The sequence below is a fragment of the Helicoverpa armigera genome, chromosome 5 (genome assembly GCF_030705265.1).
Source record: "Helicoverpa armigera isolate CAAS_96S chromosome 5, ASM3070526v1, whole genome shotgun sequence".
Lineage (NCBI taxonomy): Eukaryota > Metazoa > Arthropoda > Insecta > Lepidoptera > Noctuidae > Helicoverpa > Helicoverpa armigera.
This window is the reverse complement of record NC_087124.1, coordinates 4,607,833-4,629,193: the sequence shown is the minus strand read 5'-3', so window position 1 is coordinate 4,629,193 and position 21,361 is coordinate 4,607,833. Positions and strand designations below refer to the sequence as shown.

Sequence of the window (21,361 nt, the reverse complement as noted above, 5' to 3'; positions counted from 1 at the left end):
CTTTGGTTCAGAAAGCTACGCTAAAATTTCTGCGGCTTTGTAAAGGAATGGAGACCAGGACTAAACTTACTTCGGCATTAGAGAGCAATCGAAACATCAGGACTGCTGGTCCAGTGGTCATATTGACCACAAACAAGCTGTTATCTCCCCTGAAATGATCAATGAAGTCATTAGGCCGCCGTATCAGCGTCACCATGATCTTATCATTAGAGATAAAGCGAAATAGATTGCTCACTTGTGTTGTAAAGTGTTGAAGGAGAAACATGGCCCGTGTTCCGAGTCCACCAGACGAAAATATTCGCAACATGGAAACGCAACGCCATTGTAACTGCAGTCGGCTACCATTTCTTGGCAACTTTTGTGCACCTGGTGAAAGTGGACGCAGAGTTATGAATTATTTCAGCAAGAGTATTAAGGTCAGTGATTCTTCCCGAGAAAATACAAAATTTATAATGTGTCTCTCACTGAATGGCATTTATGTTTTTTTTATGATCTTTCATGTTTGTTCCTTATTTTTGTCGTCTACATCGGATATTGTAGAAATGATTTGTTTTTCAATATGTATCGCGGAAATAAAAGATTGTTATTGTTTATTTAGGATAAAGGTTAAATCGACTAATCCCAAATTAGTAAAACACATTCTTCATAAGTAGAAGGAACTTTATTATCTTTCACAGTGAGTGACTCATAAAGGTCACTATAAGGAAACGCGACTATATGAACGCCTTCTACGAATAAATAAAACTTGAGTCACTTACGGCTACATTAAACCTTTATTCAGTCACTACAACTTCATTTCCTTTCACGTATAAATCAATGTGTCATAGCATCAATAATTTTAATTTAATCTTGGTCAACAAACTAAAGCAAAATAAACACATAATATGATGGTTTGTCACACTTTGAAATTACTTGGAAATACCGCAGTACGGGAAAACCGATAATTAGCAAATGGTTGCACTACTTACAAATAATAAACAAAAATTTTACGTTTGCATCAAATCTGGAAACCCATATGAAGAACTTACTAAACTATCCACCATAACTAATAAGTATAATCCCAAAAAATACCTTTAGTACCTGTAGTAAATTTGGTATTGTCGTGAGTTCATATGTTCTCTAGACTAGAGGGCTGCATTTTCGTTGTCTGATATTACCGTAGACACTTAGATAGTTCTGGATTGAGTACTTACTCGTTCAATAATAGTTCTCCAAGGCACATCACAGGCCACGGTCTGCCCACAAGGAGCGCACTGCGCGTTGCTGCATTCTCCTCTTGCAAATAACAGGTCTGTCAGGTACCGACGATGGTCATAGTTCAACGGGTTTAGAAGATCCGCTAACGTCCGGAAATAAGGGGGCGAACATAAGTTTCAAGAAGTGAATTCCTGAGTTTAGGAGATTAATTACAAACGGGGCAGTCTACCTACGATTGGGCGTAGTCTTTCATCATCCACTTCAAAGGTTTCAAAATTCAATTTCTCCAGTAGGAAAAATACTAATTGGTGATATATATATGTATTAGCAAGATTACCACGATATTGTTTGTTTGTTCGTCTAGTTTAGACTTAACTATGAACCCTTTTGACATGAGAGAATATTCTGTTGTGAGAGGAAATTGCTTGGAAATCCCAGTCCGAATGTCCGATAAAGAGGCTCTTACCAAACCTACATATCATATCTTAATGAGACGCTATTTACCTACTTCACAATCAATGATTGCTCTGTTTAAAGTTTAAACAATAATTAGAACATGTGAAATGTTTTGACACAAAACCACAATTCAATTAGTTAGGTACTCATTTGTCATGACTACCTGCACATATTTAGTTATTGCGAAGGTTAGTGCTTACCTCCTATCAGTGACGAGAAAAATAAATAATGATAAAACATTAAGTACTACTGTTCTTGACCGACGAAATTATCTGTAGCCTCTGATTACCTACTTCCAAGATGTCGCGACACCTCAATCAGTTGTATGCATTAATTATATCTTGGAAAGAAAGCCCTCTTTCATATTCCTTACTTACTTCAGAATAATCAAGTTTATCATCTTCATCATCATCCTAGTGCTTTTATCCCAATGTTATTCGGGGTCGGCGCAGCCTGTTTCCTCCTTCCATACTCTTCTAATAATCAAATCATTTACATAATTTGGTGACTGGTTACTCATACTTACGATAAAGAGCTGTGAACTTCCGTAGAGCAATCTTAGTGGAATGCTGTTCACACAGCGTGACTCCTGGGAAAGTAGTGGTCCAATTCAAGTAGAGAGTGTCGATCGTAAAATTGACTTCATCTCCTTTATCATTGACAAGCAGCAGGCACAGGCAACAAACAGACGCTATCAGGGTCAGTAGCCAGAACATCCTGAACAATAGTACCTTAATGTAACCATAGTTAGGTATGCCATTGCTTCTGATTTTAACTAAGCTGTGTAGAGATATTAGGCCATTATCTAGGTACCTTAGCAAGGCAGTCAAACTAGGTAAAGCACCTAAATAAAAATTGTGAGATAGAAATGCTTTTGTCTTTGTAGAATGCACCTCCATTTCTGGAGCAACTACTAAAAGCTCCATAGAAGAAGAAATTGAGATTGACAACTGATTAGAGCTAGGCAAGTGTGCAATAAAACGAAGTTGCTTTGATACTATTTAGTCATTAATTTAGTGGTAGTTTACTACATACCTGACCAGCAGACTCCTATTAGCGTCAAACAAATAATGCAGACCATGTATCCCACTGTTGCGTCCGAAGAAAATAAATCTCTTTTTAAAACGTTGAGCAACTTCGGCACCGCGCATTTTCGTGACAAGGCGTTACTACAAACAGTGGGAACTTTACAAGCACTAAACTTACTGGTGATTTATTACTAGTTAGGTACAACTTCGACAAACTATTGCGTGTTTACTAAGTGTATGATTAAAAAGCTCTGCAATCACTTTAAAAGGTATAATAGATTGCTATTAGGTATATGGTATTTGAATAAATAATGAGGAATAACTACAATTACATTGGTAGGTACTTTAATGTAATTACTTTTTGAAATAAATAATAAATCCGATACACAATTAAGATAAACGTTTATTAAAAATATAAATAATATCAATAACTGTCGAAACATAATAACTATAGATACAAATGCATTCAAATAGTATGTTCTTGCATAAAATTACAGGTCTAAAGTCTAAATAAAGAACTACTTTATTCTTTATTATAAGTATAAGATAGACTACAGATACTAGATAGACTAAAGTATAGGACAAGATTTGATCCAAGTTCTACCAATAATCGAGATCCGAGTTTCTACAATGTAAAATTCTACACTTCATTACTTACTGACTCTCTCATTTCTTCTTTTTCAAAAATTAACTCTTGTAAATTAAGAACCAATCTCTCAGGTTAGCTTAAAACCGATTGCAAACTCATGATAGTCAAACTATTTCATAATTGCAACCATTATCTCTTTCTAATTCTAACTTCAAATCAATAATTTAACAGAATTATTATTTGAAGACCCTTTGGTTCTTCTAGGACCGCAAACTTAATTATAAACTTAGAATAATATCACTAAATTACATTTCAGTCCGACATCCTTTAAAACGCCGTGTCCCAAAATCTATGGGATTCCAATATTCCGTTCATCCGAAAATTCTTTTGTACCAAGGCTTTTGCGTGGTAGTAAGGTCTGCTACATCGAAACCCCTTTCCAAAGGGTCTGCGTAATCCTTGTTTATGGTAGGAGCATTTGTGGTGGTCTTCCGTAACTGGTCCAGAAGGAAGCCCTTTCGAAGGTCCATTAGTAACTCCGGTAGGGGATGACGACGTTCCCATTCCGACGCTTGAATGTAAAATTGTGTATTTAAATAAATTGTTGTTCAGGATTTTCCAATAGTTACGTAATGTGTTCTAAAAATATCATGTTTTCCTAGTGCAAATTGTCAACATGATCAAATTGGTATCCAGTATATAATTTTAGAGCTAAGCTAGACAATGGCTCACTACTAAATGGCAACTCATTTAGAGTCCTTATTCGGAATACAATCGCAGCATTATTTGCACGTGATGCATAAAAGCCGGAAGCCAAAAAATACAACTAATTTCTTAGGTATCCTGTATTGTTTTAAGATCCACAATAAATTCAGTTTCGCATGATATTACCGAGCACTTAGGTGTACTTATAATGTTCTCTTAGCGGAAACCAGTACATGCCCTTGATGGTCGCAACACTGATAATGCGTCTGTTACTATATCACACTTATGTTTACGAGTATGAATAACGCTTCCATTTAAAAAATCTCTTTGTTTTTAATAGAAATTAACTTTGCTATCAATGGATGTGGTAGCTTTTGGTCAACATAAGGTTACCTACCGACTTTGCCCTGGGTATTTTTACCATCATTTCACCAAAACAGGAGATTTAGGTTAAAAGGGAATGTATTTCGCACAAGTACAAGTTATACTATACTTCAAAGGCCTTTAAAAATCAGAAAGAAGATGACTTACGACAATAAGGCTCCTTATCTGTGGTGAGCACGAAGTATTGTCCTCTGGCGCGCGGCAAGCCATCCAAACCGGCTGCTCTGATGCCCATCTCAGAACACGAACCTGTTCTGTCGCAAGCTGCTTTGAGACTTGCGTTGACCCTGAAAAGAAAATTATTGATGAAGTTCAGAAAGAAAGAGGTATTTAGCCGTAGGAAATCTACAACTGAAGAACATAGGATTTCCTCAAAGCGATTGAAAGAAACTGGTATCAGATCATCCAAACCTCAGATCAAAGATATTTCTTTGATCTGAGATACAAACACATTAAATTCCAAAGACATATCAGCTAGGATGGGTGCCTACAAAAACAGCTAGATTGTTTGAAATATAATAGTTGCTGTGGCTATTATTTATGTGACAATTTGCATCGTTTATCATTCATTATCAATTAGAAGCTTACCCTTCATATGTCAAGTCCCACCGATGTCCTCTAAAAGTGCAGTTGTGGCTTCTCAACGATTCCGTGAAGAGCAAGTATGCTCGTCCATGGCTGCATATAGCTTGCTGTAATCCTAAGAGAAATTAATTTATCAGATACTATGTAGGGGTACTTACTAATCAAAAGTCATCATAAATCATCTATTTATAGTGTAATTACAGCTAGATACGACTTACTGATAGCATATGGCACGAGAGATAACCACGAACTAGTTCCGTTAAAGCAACCCGGCTGCTTCATACCACCGTTTGGATAAAAGTCCGCATCGCCTAGAACAATACAGAATATTGATAAATAAATGGCAACTGACATTTGATGCTTATATTATATGCCACTTCGTAACTGAAAACATATACATGGACTTATAGATTAGCAGGCAATATTGGATCCCTAGTGTTCTGCGATACACTTCCTATACTCTATCTACTGCAAAAGAGAGGACAGTATAGCGCCTCTTTGCACTTGAAGTATCATTATTATGAACTTGATAACTTAGCTTAGGTAAACAAAAAATATAAACTAAGTCCATATCCATAAAAAAACATATTTACCATCAGGATCAGGAAATCCGAATCCGATTTTAGATAACAGTCGCCCGTTAGTGTGAATGATGTCCACAAAGTCTGCGTCTGTGGCATCCAGACGTTCTGTAGAGTCAGTTGTTCTGAAGCAAGGTTGAGCAGGATCCAAACCTGGAACAAGCGAAGAGAAGCAATAGATAGAATGTTCTGGAAACAATAGACAGCAAAAATAAACATATGTATTTCCTTATTTGTACTTACCTGTGATGCGAGCCACTTTACCCAAATGATAAGACACGTACGATGCGATGTGAGCACCTAAGCTGTGCCCTACGAAATGCATGTCTTTCGTCCTCGCCCCAGTCGCAGCTATCAACTGACGCATGAACCTGTAAATGTCACGAGATCATTCATGCCTTTATAAGCAATAATGGATAAGCACTTATTTCTAGTATAGGTGGTTCGTTCTAGTATGGTCGCTCACCCAACAACATCGGAGCCAACTCTTCGCGTATTCGCAACTGCCCGCCAATACTTCCAAGTGTTTCCACCTCCACTCCAGTCCACGGCAATGACATTGACATCCCCCTGAAGACAAATCATGTTCACAAAATCAATATTGCGACCCTTGAACGAACAATTGAAGACTAAACAGACGGGAGAACTAACAGAAAAGAAACTCCAGATCCATAGGAATCATAAGAACCTGTAGGTCTATTTGAAATAAAAGACTGTGACTTAGGAAATGGGAGATACCTAATGGTGGTGAAGCTTACCCATGCTAATAATGCTTGCATCATGTCAGTGACCCAGGAAGCGTTGCTGTGACTCATGAACCCGTGGACTATCATCACGGTCTTCCTATGCGGTTTGAAGTCAACCCATTCTAGCCCGAACTGATCTCCGGGGAATACCTGCAAACAATTCATATTATAGCGTGATTCACTGTCCCCTTGCCCTTGAGAAGAATATTAACGGTAGCCGATAAAATCGTGCAAAAGTATTAACACGCAAGTTTTAAAATGAATAATTTGCCACTAAAAGACGTCGATTATTCAGAAGAATATATTGTTCTGAATTTTTTCTACATTTCTCAAGAACCTTTACTTCTCCGAAGTTGGTTTCTTGTGACTCAACGGTGATCAAGCGGATAAACAAGACAATCAAAGGCATCAAATAGCTAACTTTGGAGAAACATGACGAATACTTAAGTACTGTTAGTATAAAAATCTTACCTGAACCCTGGCAGGCATACCACGTGAGTAGAAGTAGAAGTGTGTGTTCACAGCGTCAGAAGGGTCGGGTTTCATGTTGAAAAGGCTTATAATCTGCCGCGTCAGGGAGCCCAAACCGAAGCAGTCCACGATGTCTGGCACTGGGAGACCCGTCGTGGTTGCCTGAACAAGTACATTTGAATGATATTTTTATTATGTCTTTTTGTCTTAACATCTATGAAGTATAGGTAGGGCTGCCATTTCGAATTTCGCCAAACCCGGACAAATATTAAAAAAACCCGGACATTTGGCGTAAATCGCATTTTTACCCCGGACGAGTCCGAATTTTTTTTTTCTACAAAACAAGACCTAGTTTTTAATATTACTATTACTACTATTATGTATATACTTAAATTCAATGAGGTGCTTCCTTACATGTAACGTCAGGGCCAATATCTAGCTCAAGTAGTAGGTACCTAGTATTAAAAGATTATGACTTAATATTTCGAAGGTCATAAATAAGAAAGCTCATATGGAAACTAGGAGTTAGCTTCTTGTTAGTAATAGGACTTAAAACGGCGCTACCTTTTTGATAGGTTAGACAAAAAAATGTTGAAAAATACAAACAACCGTAAAGTGAAGTCGCCGAAAATTTTTGAGTTTTGGGTCACTAAAGCACCTAAACTTGTATAATAAAAAAATCCGCAAAGTGAAGAAGCCGCGAGCGAAAATTTTTGGAATATTGGGATATTAAAGTAGCTAAACGTAAAAAAAGATAGTGTCAAGAAAGGAAGCCGCGAGCGAAGCGAGCGCGAAAATTTTTGAGTTTTGGGACACTTCGACTTCTGCAGTCTGTGTGTCGATTGTAATTCAACTCGTAAGAAAAATGTCCGGGTTTTCCCCGGACACTTCTTGAAACCCCGCCCGGACGTCCCCCGGACGGCCTCCAAACGAGGACAAATCCGGGGAAACCCGGATGGATGGCAGCCCTAAGTATAGGAGATGGAGAATTTTGAAGTGACGAGCAGTTAATGAATACGGGCTACCCAAGACCGGGATGGTTGGCGCTTATTCAGGGAGGCCTACGTTCAGCACTCGACGGCGATAGGTTTATCATGATAATCAAAGGAACGTACCATAGGGTCAGCAAATCTATCGCTCAGGGGAATAACATCAGGCTCGGTAGTCTCCGGCTGCATCTTCATAAACTCGAGCAGATCCTCAGGGTTTATATGATTCTCCACTGCGAAAAAAAGAATGGTTATAAATTTTAGGGGTGATTGAAACTTTATGTTAGATCGATCTGAGCTCTCGTAAAAAATCTAGACTGTCTGCTATGTTCTAAATTTCATTTAAATTGGCTCAGTAGTTTTGGCGTGGAAACGTGAGAGAGAGACACAGTTTCTTTCACAATACTAGTACGGATTAAAGGTGTAGTATTTATAATTGATCTTTTACAAGTGTGAATATATGTTGCTATCATCTACTACCTTCTCTAATCCTTCTACCTAATCTTCTTCTTATATATCTAATATGCAAACTAGCTTAAAAATGTAACAAGCACCTTTTCAAACAACACGCATGGGACATTTTTTATTGATAAACAATAATGGGTCATCTGTCGCCGCTATTTGTTCAGCCGACTAAATTAAGGGCAACGGTTGTCCAAATGAGTTAGCAGGCATTACGAAGTCCGACTCCATACGAGGAAGTCTTACACCTTGAGTGTACGTATATTTTTGTACGTCCTTGTATGAAAACGGGCGCAGTTTCCAAGACGACGGCTCGACATTTTCCTGACCTCGACCAAGTATTACGGTGAAGACGTATTGAATGAGGACAGTTTCCCGTGGAGTAGCATGCTGCACGCCAGTTACACTCACGCGATGCGCTCCTTCTAGTTTGTCTTCTAAACAGTTTGCGCCGTCGCGAACCTTCGGTACATCGAACCGTACCTTATGATTTTGATTTGAATTAACGTCCCGATCATTCTTTTTATGAGTGATTTTGCGAAATAAAATGTGAGCGTATTATTTACAACTGTTGTGTTTTCTAGTGGGTGATTGTAAGTAATCATTAATATTTATGTGTTCTCACACAATCAACGACTTATCGCTCATCATCTTGAGGCCGTGACATGCCTTGAATAAAATTAGTGCCACACATAAGCAGTCTATGGTATAGACACCACGTTTTAATGGCATACTTTAGCGTTTATAAGCAATTAATCATGTTTACTAGCTCATAAAATTAATTCTAGAAAATTCCGATTGAGATAAATCACAACATTTGAAGGGTTTGACTTGAAGAGTTGTTAACGTATTGGGTACTTAGTTTTTTTCACAGTGTTTCTAAAATAAAATTACTTTACCTCGACAATAACAAAACACGGCACAAAACAAAGTAATTGCCACCACATTTTGCACTTTCATAATGCACGTTCCCGATCGACGACATTACGTTTTTTGAGTTAACTAGGTATTTACGCACGACTTTTTGGGCCAAAGTCTAATCCCATACTGCCTTTAAATAGTTATAATTGTAGGAGCAATTTTATGTAATCATCACGCATTAATGGATGAAATAAATATTAATTAGTGATTAAATTCACGCAAAACATACACGAAAACAATCATGAATCTGACGTTCCCTTAAAATTACGATAGATTTAAATTCTTATCGTGCTTACTAAGAAGGTATAAACAAATAATTAACAAGCAAACCAACTGTTCATGTCAAGGACAACTAATGAGGTATTGAATTGAACAAATCAATCACTTACAATCATCGGTAGTAACCAGCGCCTGTTGAAAACTTTCATCGTTATTTAACAGAAACAAAACACTTATTAACAAAACGTGACGAAAGACGGAGTCCATGTTGAATTTTAAAAAATGGAACTTATTTTTTTTTATCTAATGGCCAGTCACAATTATTGTGCGCGCAAAATAGTTTTTATTTAATTGTTATCTGTTTATTGCACAAACTCGGGCACGACCACAATGCTGGCTGCCTTTGATATTGACTACAGCTTACAGACAGTTTTATACCAGTGATTCGCAGACAACTCACTTTGTACCTAAAGCTCGATAAATAGCGTCCTTAGAGTCATTGTGGTTATATACAGATTTGGCTAATTACTCAGCCAATATTTTCAGTTTAATAAAAGTCATAACGTCAACACTAAGGAAAACCCCCAAGAACACGTAAAATTGCTGAATTCTGTGCGGTTATTAAAAAATCCATTCCAGCTCTGGGAGGAAGTCTCGCTTAGATGAGGCGCCATATGAATCGTTTCTAAAGAATTTGCTGAACTCGTTAATGAAATAATCCAAAATTCTTTTAATTATTTCAGAATTCATCGTCAGAAAAAACATGTATTTACCTAACCATATTTGTTAGCATTTTTTCTCCAATTTAAAATACAAAAAAATACAGGTAATGGTTTTACAATTTTGAAATACAATTTGATAATGCGTAAGTAAGTACATAATTGTTAATAACGGTGACGTATACCGAATGGTCCTAAATTAATATTATGGTAGTGTTTAACATGTTCAATTAGGTGCCTACAAGCTATATTCGATTAGTCAAGCAGCTTCCAAATAGCTTTTAATGAAGTACTTAAATTAATGACTAAATAATTAATACATTATTAACAAACTTTTTCTTATTTAGGTATATTGCTTGGGTAACACTGTCCAAAAATGAGATAATGATGTAAATACACCAATACCTATCATCTACGAACAATAACTATGTTGACCTTTAGCTACAGAAGATTTTAGGTAATAGGGTACAGGTAGCCTACCACATTTTTAACGTTCTTCAAAAAACGTTTTATTTTTGAAGGAGTCAATAGTAAATACATAGTTGATAAAATACACGAGTCTACAGTAACGCCATCTATGATAAGCTTCGCGAAATCCACATTTCTCTTGATTGGTTCAAAAAAAAAAAACTCAAATCATTTATTTCATTTAGGCCTTTACAAGCACTTATGAACGTCAAAATTATAACTAAGTTTGATTCTAGTTGCCCATTCCAAAAGTAGCTTCCTATGGAGAAGAACGGGCAAGAAACTCCATGGTTACTCTTTTTAAAAATAATATAGTATTACAATTTGTATGTATTGATACATACAGTAAAAGCATGCGAAGATCATGTAGAATCGCAAAGACAAATGAGGATAAAGTGACAATTAAAATGCTACATGGTGTTCACATTTACAAATTGGTTTATATTTTGGTACAAAGTTACAAACAAATAATCAAAAGATGAATACAATTTTATTTGCTGGTGTAATTTTAATTTGTTAATTAATTAGATATTGTCAGTATGTCCTATGGAGCAGGACCAGCATGTTTCCAAGCATTTTTATCTTGAATGTAATCTTCTAATTTATAATATGCTTGCTTACAAAGTGTGGCTTTTATATGAGTTTTAAACCGCATGTCATTTAGTTCCAGAATGTTGTCTGGTATTTTATTATAACATTTGACACAATATCCCATGAAAGATGTATGTACTTTAGATAATCTAAACTGCGGGATAGCTATCTTATTTTTATTTCTAGTGTTATAATTATGTCTATCACATATTTTTTCAAACAAATGTAAGTTTTTCCTAACATACATGATATTTTCATAAATAAATTGACAAGGTACGGTCATGATATTAATTTTTTTAAACAGTTCCCTAAGAGATTCACGACTACGTAAGTTGTACATAGCTCTGACAGCTCGCTTTTGCAAGATAAATATGCATTCAATGTCAGCAGCTCGTCCCCACAGCAGAATGCCGTACGACATGATGCTGTGGAAGTAACTAAAATATACCAGTCTAGCTGTTTCTACGTCCGCTAGCTGCCTCATCTTTCTAATAGCATAGGCGGCCGAGCTAAGACGACCCGCAAGAGATGTAATGTGGGGTCCCCACTGTAGTTTTTTGTCAAGAGTGATTCCCAGGAAAACTGTTTGATTTATAAATTCTAGTTTTTCACTATTAAGGCGAGGAAGTGGTCAACAATAATTCCATAACCGGCACGCGCATCTAAGGCGCCAAAAGGGGTCGGAGCGTCTGAGCGGGGCGAGGATAACAATACGCGCGCTAGCTTATAACTAAAAGTCGTAAGCGACAAAATGGTTTTGTAATTTTAATATTTAGAAATGATAATTTAATAAAAATTCCTACTACCATTTTAAAGAGTATGTATATACTCAACTACTAAAAAAGTTAAGAGGCTTAAATCGGTCCCGTTTGCCCATAATATGTGAATCTCTTTTTAAAAAGAGGTATGTTTGATATATTTTTCTCTGTTATAAAAGTTACCTAATCATGTTTCTACAACTAACAAAATAAGGCTTATATCATGAACTTTCAGGTAACCAAGTTGTATTTTGATCCGTTTTGTATTTACTGAGAAAAATTGACATCCTTGGCGCCAAAAATTCCAATTCGTCCTCTTAAGTATAATGTCACATTCACTACTTTTTACATTTGGCAATGAAAAACGAATGCATTTTGTTTTTTTTTTCATTAAGAGCCAAGTTATTTGCGTTGAACCAATTTTGAACCTGGAGAATGGAATTGTTTACGTCGTCTAAGGTACGTCTACGTCGATCAATATTAAAAATAAGAGAAGTGTCATCGGCAAACAACACCATTTTAGGTTGATTATCAAATAAGTAGGGCAAATCATTTATGTAAACTAAAAAGAGGAACGGACCTAATATAGAACCTTGTGGTACGCCCATTGCCATCACTGAACCTCGTGAATTTACGCCGTTTACTTGAACTTTAAGTTGCCGACCATTTAGATATGATTTTAACAGCTGGAGAGAAGTATCTCTTATTCCGTAATGCTCTAGCTTTCGCAAAAGCGTTTCGTGATTTACACAGTCAAACGCTTTTGAGAGATCGCAGAAGATTCCAATAGAGTCTTCAGCTTCCTCCCAAGCCTTAAAGATGTGCTTGATCAAAGTTACACCAGCATCGGTTGTACAGCGACCTTTAGTGAAACCGTATTGTTCTTTGTGAAAGATGGAGTTTTTATTGAAATGGCGCAACATCTGTTCAAGCATCAACTTTTCAAATACCTTGCTGAGAACCGGTAAGACAGAAACGGGTCTGTAGTTATTCGATTCCTTACTATTTCCCGATTTGAATAAAGGAACTACTTTGCTGTGTTTCATTAAGTCAGGAAACACGCCTTGGTCTACGCTAACATTAAATATGTAAGTTAAATAAGGTGCAATTGTTTCAATAATTGACCTACATACCTTGACAGACATACCCCACAGATCTTCTGTTGATTTTATTTTAAGATCTTTAAAGGCTTTAATAATAGCCTCGGGGCTGGTATGTTGAAATTTAAATAGTAAAGAGCATGGTTTAACATGTTTTTTGAGTAGATCGATAGACACGGTGGTGGTTCACATTGGACATTATCGTCATACAGCAAGCCTAAACAAAATTGATACTGGCATCAAAGTTATAAACAAAAATTTTTAAAACTACGCAGAAAACGATATACATAGACTTTAGAAATTTTCGAGTCTTTGGCCTGACTGAACTTTTTAAATCACTTTGAAGAACCACTTCAAAATTTTTGGAGTGTAAGTGGACGATAAAATTATTTCAATTACAAAATAAATGTTATTCAACAAGTGTGTTACCACCCTTATTCATATCCATGTCCTTCGTTGAAATTCCCAGTGTTGCAAAAGAAAAATAGGGTTAGTTTTTAAATACATTTGAGTTTCAAATTTATTTACCAAGAAACCGTAAAACGAATGAAGAACTCATTTTTTATATTCCTTTAATAAATCTACTTTTTATAATGTACTTTCCTAGTAAAATGATACTGAAACCGTCTAACTTTACAAGAAAATCTTAAAATATGTGGTAGTAATCATCAAATTTTTGGTAGCAACTTTGGTAGAAAATGCTATTCAGTGATTGGACGCAACTTCAAACCGTTCAAACAGCCTTCAAAGTTTGCTTCAAAGTTCAAACGTATGGCCGTTTGAAATCTCCTTTGTGAATTTGTCAACAATCATCAATAGTTAATTGCTTATCGTAACTTTATTTGACTTGTAATTTTATATTTTAAGCTAGTTTAAAATGACGTCGATCAAAGAAGACGAAAAGAAAGAAATACCGGAAATTATACACGATCCCCAAACAAACTGCACCTATCAGAGGTTACGATTTTTCGGAAAGGTAAGTTCTTTAATTATTTCGTTCATTAAATGTAATGTTATTTCTTTAATCACGTCCTTATTACATGATTAACAGTTCAAATGTAAGTTTTGTGCAATTTGAATACTCAAAAGGTTACCAAACTTGCAACGGCGTTTGCACCTGTTGTATTATAAAAATTGTAATGTAGGTAACCGTTAAACGTTAATTATATGGGCCCTATTTCTATGTCGAGCTTTATGACACCTTGTAATTAGAAATATGTCCTAAATCTCTATCTTGTGGAACAAATGCGTAATTTGTCGGTTACATTTCAAATGCAACACAAGTTGATTAACAGGTGCAGTTGCTTCTTGTAAACTTAGTGAAACCAAATGTATGACACATGCTTTAGGGGTTCATCAAAATGTTAAATCAGTTTGTTTCAAGTTTGTATAAATATTATGCTGACAAACTGTTGATTTAGAGACTAATGGTCAAGTTCATAGAAATGTACAATTTCTATCATCATTTCAAAACTATGTACAAGAGATTCATTAGCTAACTTCTCATCTCTTTATACATGTTGTTTTTAGAGTAGGCTAACTGATAATCTGCAGTTATGTTTGTCTAAGATAAAAATATCACATTTGTAAACTAGCCCACATTAATCAGTCATTCTTCATCACAATGTTTTCTAATCCATACACATCACTTAGCACATAGAACATTGTACACTAACTAAATCAATAAAATTTTAGGGTGGCTTTGCAAAATGCTACGAGATCCAAGACATAGCCACAAGCCAAATATGGGCGGGGAAGATAGTTTCCAAGAAACTGATGGTGAAGTCCAGCCAGAAGGAGAAGATGGCCCAGGAGATCTCCATCCACCGCTCCCTGCAGCACAAGCATGTGGTCGGCTTCCACAGCTTCTTTGAAGACTCACTCAATATCTACATCATACTGGAGCTGTGTAAGAGACGGGTGAGTTTCATGTCATTGCAACTATTTTACTCTTGACCTTCATGGTAAAACTGTAATATTTCACTATGTACAAGTCTAGATTTGAAATCCAAACATAGCAAATAAGTTTGGAATATTTATGTTTGCACAGGTATCAACAAGGCCTTGATTCTAATTTTAGGTATTTCTTTTTAAGGTCAATGATCCTTAAGGGCATTGACTCAATCCCTTACAGCCTTGTTTCATTAACTACTCAGTTATAACTTCTACTTAATAATGAACTCTATATGAAAGTAAGTATTAAACAATATTATATTTACTATGTATCTTCTACAGTCTATGATGGAGCTGCACAAGAGAAGAAAAGCAATTACGGAACCAGAGACAAGGTTCTACATGCACCAGATACTCCTTGGTGTGCAGTACCTGCATAACATGCGCATCATCCACAGAGATCTGAAGCTCGGCAACCTGTTCCTTGATGATGATCTTCATGTTAAGATTGGAGACTTCGGACTGGCTGCTAGGATTGAATATGATGGTTTGTTTCTCAACTTTGTTTTCAGAGACATCATCACATTAATTGAAGAGTCAATAATATATCTGCAGTTTAAAAGCACATTTTTCTTTTTCTTAAATAATATGACATTCTACTTTGACTTCATTTTATTTAAAGTTGTGTAAAAGAAATCAGCAGATTGTTAAATTCTCATTTCTCCTCACCAACAATATGCTGTCTCTCACCAAATATGTACTTATTCTGCCTATGTAACACAGGAGAAAGAAAACAAACTCTATGCGGCACACCAAACTACATAGCGCCGGAGATTCTGACGAAGAAGGGGCATTCCTTTGAAGTAGACATCTGGAGCCTGGGCTGCATCATGTACACTCTGCTCGTTGGCAAGCCGCCGTTTGAGACGTCCACGCTCAAGGACACTTACAAGAGGATCAAGCAGTGCGAGTACAGGTATGTTTAATTACATCTTACTTAACAATACTTAATTTTTTTTTTTCTATGTCAATAGGATACGAGTTTCCTTATGATGCACATTATGATAAAATTTTTGGAAATTCCTGTTTAATATCTCCTTTTATTAATTTGGTTTGATATATTTTAGTCCCTTGATACGTTTTTCGTTGAAACACCATTTTGCCATTGTTTTATATTTTTTACAAAGTTAAAGTACTTAATTGTTAACACTAGTACAAGCAATAATGTTTGTTCAAATTGTAGGGATTGGGAAATGCCCAGCACCTCAGAACCGATTTGACCATGAAAATGGAATATTTAAGATTTCATTAGAAATATTATTTTATGATTAATTCATAATTGAAAGACAATGATTGGCATAATTTTTCAATGAATCTTAATTATTTATTTGAATCATTTACCATGATTATTCTACGTCATTCAACTTACCACGCAAACCAATTAGTGTAACTACCCCATTTAGCTATCGCGATCAAATATTGAGAATCCCGTCGTGCAGAATTCCTGTAAAATAATGCAGATGTACTTTGTATTGTCAATCAGTGAGGGAGTGCACCTCGCGATGAGCGTGTGTTGCTCGGGGCCCTGGCACTCACTGGGTAGTCGGTACGCGCGCGCGTTAGTCAACGATAATACCGTCAACCAGCGCTACAGGTGGTTACAACCAGTATACGGTGATGGTGTCGTGGCGGCCTCGTGTGACGTAACAACCATGGTCATATCCCGCTAATTAGCAACCAATAACTGTTGCTTACGACGGTGCATCAGACTGCGACATTCATTCATAAGTTTGTGTGATCAGCTTCATGTGATTTGTGTCTAATTTTATGTATGTTTAAATCACTCACTGTCCTGTTTGGTGAAATTTAATAATACACACATTCACCATTGAATTAACTAAGAGAACTTTTAGAAAAGTCAGTAAAACTGAAGCGTTCGCTTAGGATCCCGTCTTCGCTGCGCAAGCCAGCGGCGTCAATGATAGTACTGCAGCTGCAGTCGAACCCGGCGCGGCGTCCGTCAGTAGACCGGCTGCTGCAGCACGAGTTCTTCTCGTCCGGCATCATGCCCGCCGCTCTGCCGCTGTCCTGCCTCACCACCGCGCCTAGGACTGACCAGCTGGAAGGCGTCGCGCTGCACCGCAGACCCCTCAACGAGGTTAACTCTAATGGTAAGTATGTGCTGACGTGTCTTTGTATCATCATTTTGGCACTGAGATAGCGTTGTGAGTACCTAGCCCGTCCACACACGTCCGTTTTACAACAAGCTTTTCAATACACTCAATTATGTGCATAAACCTTCCTCTAAAATCAATCTGTCTATTGGTGAGAACGGAATAATCATCCGTTACGGATCTTGACAAATCTATAATCAGAAACATCTAGAACTACTTAGTTAAATACTATGTTGTGATGATCATACGCTTTCTGATATGTAAATTAGTAGAACGCATAAATGATATGGTAAGTTGCAGATCACGTGGCGATGGCGTTGGACTCGCCGGTGAAACGCGAGGCGATCGGCGCCGAGCCGCGTGCGGTGGAGCCCACCTCGCACCGACAGAACCTGTTCGCCTTGCGCGATCAGCTCGCTGCACTGCTTGTTAGCAAGGTATGGACACCAGCCCTTCTAGGAATATGTACAACAGTTCTAGACTAAAGAAAAACGGATACCAACGAAAACAAAGTGTTTCGTACAAACTCCATCTTACAAACTTTCATCATCCTCCGAGCCTTTTTCCCAAACTATGTTGGGGTCGGCTTCCAGTCTAACCGGATTCAGCTGAGTACCAGTGCTTTACAAGAAGCGACTGCCTATCTGACCTCCTCAACCCAGTTACCCGGGCAACCCGATACCCCTTGGTTAGACTGGTATCTGACTTACTGGCTTCTGACTACCCATAACGACTGCCAAGGATGTTCAATGACAGCCGGGACCTACAGTTTAACGTGCCATCCGAAACACAGTCATTGGTGTCTAAGATACACTTAGAAAGTACATACATGTTATGTCTGCAACGTTCGCTGATGACACAGCGGCACTCTGCAACCACAAAAACCCTACTGAAGCATCCTTGGCCCTCCAGACCCACTTGAACAAAGTTAATTCTTGGATGAAAAAGTGGCGAATCAGAGCCAGCTCCAATAAATCAGTGCATGTCACTTTTACTTTGAGACAAGAAAACTGCCCTCCAATCAAGCTCGGAGACGATACTCTACCCCATCACGATTCAGCCAAGTATTTGGGCATGCATCTTGATAGGAAGCAAACCTGGAAAATCCACATAAAAAAAAAACGCGAAGAGTTAAACGCACGACTCAGATCCCTAAATTGGCTGGTAGGCAGAAGATCCTGCGTCACAATGGAAAATAAGATACTTATTTACAAAACTGTCATCAAACCCGTGTGGACGTATGGAATTGAGTTATGGGGCTCAGCAAAAAACTCAAATGTGGAGATTCTGCAACGGTTCCAAAATAAAGCACTGAGAATAATAACCAATGCTCCACTGTTTATCAGAACAAATGAACTCCATGAATACACTGAAATGAATATGGTCAAGAAAGAAATAGAAAATAGAGTTAAAGCTTACAAGAGTCGCATCGACGCTCATACCAACACACTTGCATCAGCACTCTGTGAATCGTTAAAGGACAGAAGGCTAAAAAGACAACACACATGGGACGTTCTTTGTTGACTAATCCCAATCTAATATGAGACGGTTTCCTCGCTGGAGGAACAGTTCTCAACTGTCAATAAATCCTCAAAAAATCTGTTTAAGGCTGGTAAAGCCGATCGCAAGATTATTGAAAAAAAAAAGAAAGTACATACAAACTTAGAAAAGTTGCATTGGTACTTGCCTGACCTGGGATCGAACCCGCGCCCTCATACTCGAGAGGTTGGTTCTTTGCCCACTAGGCCACCACGACCATCTTACAAACTTTATTGTTTGTTTATTTTCAAATATGTTTTGCTATTATGAGACAGACGAATCGCTATACAATCCCCGACGCAAAAACGACGGGGTGGCATCTTAGCTCTGATTTGAATGTTTTTTTTTTTAATTATCTGTACCTATCTATTCATGACTATTAAAATAACATAGAAAAAATACAATTTTAATCATAATTTCGTCATCCGCAGCTGAAATGCCGTCCAGAATGTCTGACAGACGACATGAGTGACCCCGCGGCCCAGCCGCTGGTCTGGGTGGGCAAGTGGGTGGACTACAGCGACAAGTACGGCTTCGGCTACCAGCTGTGCGACGAGAGTGTCGGAGTCATGTTCAACGACACCACCAAGCTTATTATGTTGGCTAATGGACTGTGAGTATTATCAAAAAGGTACATTTTAAGTTTTATAAGGTACGTAATGTCCAATACAACTAAACACATAGTTTGTCTGTTGGAGACACCACTCTACTTGTAAGCTCCATCCACGATTTAGCCCGAGTCCTGAGGGAATTGCTCCGCGTAACCGGATAAAAGCCTATGGTCTTCTTCGATAAATGGATATATCTAACCCTGAAAAGTTTGTTCAAATTGGTGCCGTGGTTCCTGAGATTGGCGCGTTCAAGGCAACAAACAAACTCTTGGCAATGTTCAATGACAATTTAATGATATTAATGTTCCCAAGGATAATGTGTTCAATTAAATTCTTCAGCTTTAGAGCTAGAGCATGTGTACAAATACACAGTTGCGCTCATCACTCTCGAACTACAGCAGTTCTTCACTGAGAGATTACTAATAAGGAATTTGTCCCTCAGGAACGTGCACTACATCAACCGGCAGGGCCAGGAGCAGTACATGACGATGCGCGAATACCCGCAAGAGCTCGACAAGAAGATGAAACTCCTCACTTACTTCAGGAGATATATGACTGAACACCTTATGAAAGCTGGTAAACTACTATATCACTCCCCAATCAAGACAAGCAACTTATATTGTACTAACTTCCACTACTTCACCTTTCTTGTTTCATGAGCACGCAACACTACACACTGCATTGGATTGCGCTTTCAAGCGAAAAAATCTCTTCTGCATATTAGTATAGATATCATAATTAGTTCTCGACAAACTTAATGGCCGCTTGGACCCATACATATTACTGTCTCTAATGTCTCTTGGTTAATGGTTCTTATTGTGTGTCTCAGGTGCGTCAGTGCCAGTGAGAGAGAGTGACGGACTGTCCCGATTGCCGCATCTGCACCAGTGGTTCAGAACCACGCTGGCAGTCATTATGTACCTGACTAACGGAACACTACAGGTAAATATTAGTCCCATGAGTCATGTGAAAAACATTGTTTAACTATTGTCTGTTTTGTGGACAGTGAAGTCGTTAAAATCAGTACTTCTCATGTGTCCATTGCATATTTTACAAGTAATTTTAACAACAAAACTTGTTCAACAGATTAACTTCCAAGACCACACGAAGATAATCCTGTGTCCGCTCATGCAAGCCGTCACATACATTGACGTGGAGAAGAACTTCCGAACGTTCCGCTTTAGCACAATCGAAGAGCACGGCTGTGATAAGAAGCTCTACACTAACCTCACTTACGCACTGGAGAAACTGAACAGTGTACTGGCCAATAAGCTCTGCTAGTCGCTATTTTACTCTACTTCTGGAACATAATAATTATTTAAATGAATTTTACTATTGTCTATACTTGGACAAGTTCGTGCGAGATTTCATTGTCTGCAGTCTAGGGTTTAGTACACTTGAGGTGATTCTACACCCATTGTTTCGTTTGTTACTTTTATTAGCAACATACATGATTTTGTTAAAGTTTATTTCGTCTCAAAAATCAATTTCAGTACGATTTTTTAAAGAAATGCTTTTTTTGTCCACCGGTTTATCTCTATTATTATTATTTATTTAGTAGCCTTCTTGTAAACTATAAGCATTGTTGGTTTATGTCAACACTGCTTATTTTTATCACTTTAATGCCATTGTAGATTTCGTATCTAATATCTAAGTTGCAGGTAATAGTGAGTACACTTACTATGTATACTTCCAGCTTTGCTATTCTGTCCTACCTTAGGTATCTAAATCACAACATAAACTTATGGACACCTTGTTGCATTCATGATTGAGTATGATAAGTTAAATTTTAGTTAAACCTCTTGACGTATGTAGTTGATAGAGAGCACCATGACTGAGGGCTGCGGTGCGAGCAGGTTGCGTTTGGAGTTTTTTATTTAGTTTTATAATTATAACTATATTTTTATAACTTGTTTCTGTGCTTCAGTAACATCGGATAATACCGAGTTAGTTGATTAACATAGTTACATGCACCATCGAGAAGACACTACTACATCATTAATTTCCAAATTACAAAAACGCCAAAAGCTGGTGATGTGAAGCGTCAGTATTATTACAAATTCGATGGTGTTGAAGCACTTCTGATTTGTAACACAAGTTTCTCAGAGGTCTGTTACCTCACTCTCTGTAATATAAACATAACTATTTGACAATAAAGTTATTAGGAAAATAAAA

General features: G+C 37.4%; 2 protein-coding genes across 8 annotated transcripts; one reads left to right on the top strand and one right to left on the bottom strand.

The window, feature by feature from the left end:
• Positions 1-230: 230 nt before the first annotated feature.
• LOC110371560 (serine/threonine-protein kinase polo) lies at positions 231-21,361 on the top strand. 6 transcript variants are annotated; one of them, XM_064034733.1, is made up of 12 exons: positions 231-416; positions 13,841-13,945; positions 14,665-14,889; positions 15,205-15,409; positions 15,646-15,838; positions 16,406-16,516; positions 16,807-17,033; positions 17,337-17,473; positions 19,007-19,188; positions 19,629-19,762; positions 20,016-20,128; positions 20,273-21,361. In XM_064034733.1, the coding sequence occupies exons 1-12, from the start codon at positions 264-266 to the stop codon at positions 20,465-20,467; spliced, it is 1,980 nt and encodes a 659-aa protein (XP_063890803.1). In that variant the 5' UTR covers positions 231-263; the 3' UTR covers positions 20,468-21,361. The 6 variants fall into 6 exon arrangements, with proteins under 6 accessions (XP_063890803.1, XP_063890802.1, XP_063890804.1 ...); XM_064034732.1 differs by having other exon boundaries at positions 17,331-17,473; XM_049842194.2 differs by having other exon boundaries at positions 275-416; positions 13,837-13,945; positions 17,331-17,473.
• Positions 3,067-9,775, bottom strand: LOC110384608 (pancreatic triacylglycerol lipase). Of its 2 annotated transcripts, none has more exons than XM_049842133.2 (11): positions 9,504-9,775; positions 7,858-7,964; positions 6,743-6,904; positions 6,284-6,421; positions 5,992-6,095; positions 5,769-5,896; positions 5,538-5,678; positions 5,163-5,255; positions 4,948-5,059; positions 4,507-4,646; positions 3,067-3,841 (listed from the first exon to the last, which is right to left on the bottom strand). In XM_049842133.2, the coding sequence occupies exons 1-11, from the start codon at positions 9,598-9,600 to the stop codon at positions 3,642-3,644; spliced, it is 1,422 nt and encodes a 473-aa protein (XP_049698090.2). In that variant the 5' UTR covers positions 9,601-9,775; the 3' UTR covers positions 3,067-3,641. The 2 variants fall into 2 exon arrangements, with proteins under 2 accessions (XP_049698090.2, XP_063890807.1); XM_064034737.1 differs by lacking the exon at positions 9,504-9,775 and adding an exon at positions 9,093-9,210.

Coding starts and splice junctions, on each gene's coding strand:
- LOC110384608 (XM_049842133.2), bottom strand. CDS start 9,600: ATGGACTCCGTCTTTCGTCACGTTTTGTTAATAAGTGTTTTGTTTCTG. Junction 6,422..6,742: donor GTATGCCTGCCAGGGTTCAG/GTAAGATTTTTA, acceptor AATTGTTTGCAG/GTATTCCCCGGAGATCAGTT. Junction 6,096..6,283: donor TGCAAGCATTATTAGCATGG/GTAAGCTTCACC, acceptor ATTTGTCTTCAG/GGGGATGTCAATGTCATTGC.
- LOC110371560 (XM_064034732.1), top strand. CDS start 264: ATGGCCCGTGTTCCGAGTCCACCAGACGAAAATATTCGCAACATGGAA. Junction 13,946..14,664: donor GGTTACGATTTTTCGGAAAG/GTAAGTTCTTTA, acceptor ATAAAATTTTAG/GGTGGCTTTGCAAAATGCTA. Junction 16,517..16,806: donor ACCGTCAACCAGCGCTACAG/GTGGTTACAACC, acceptor GCGTTCGCTTAG/GATCCCGTCTTCGCTGCGCA.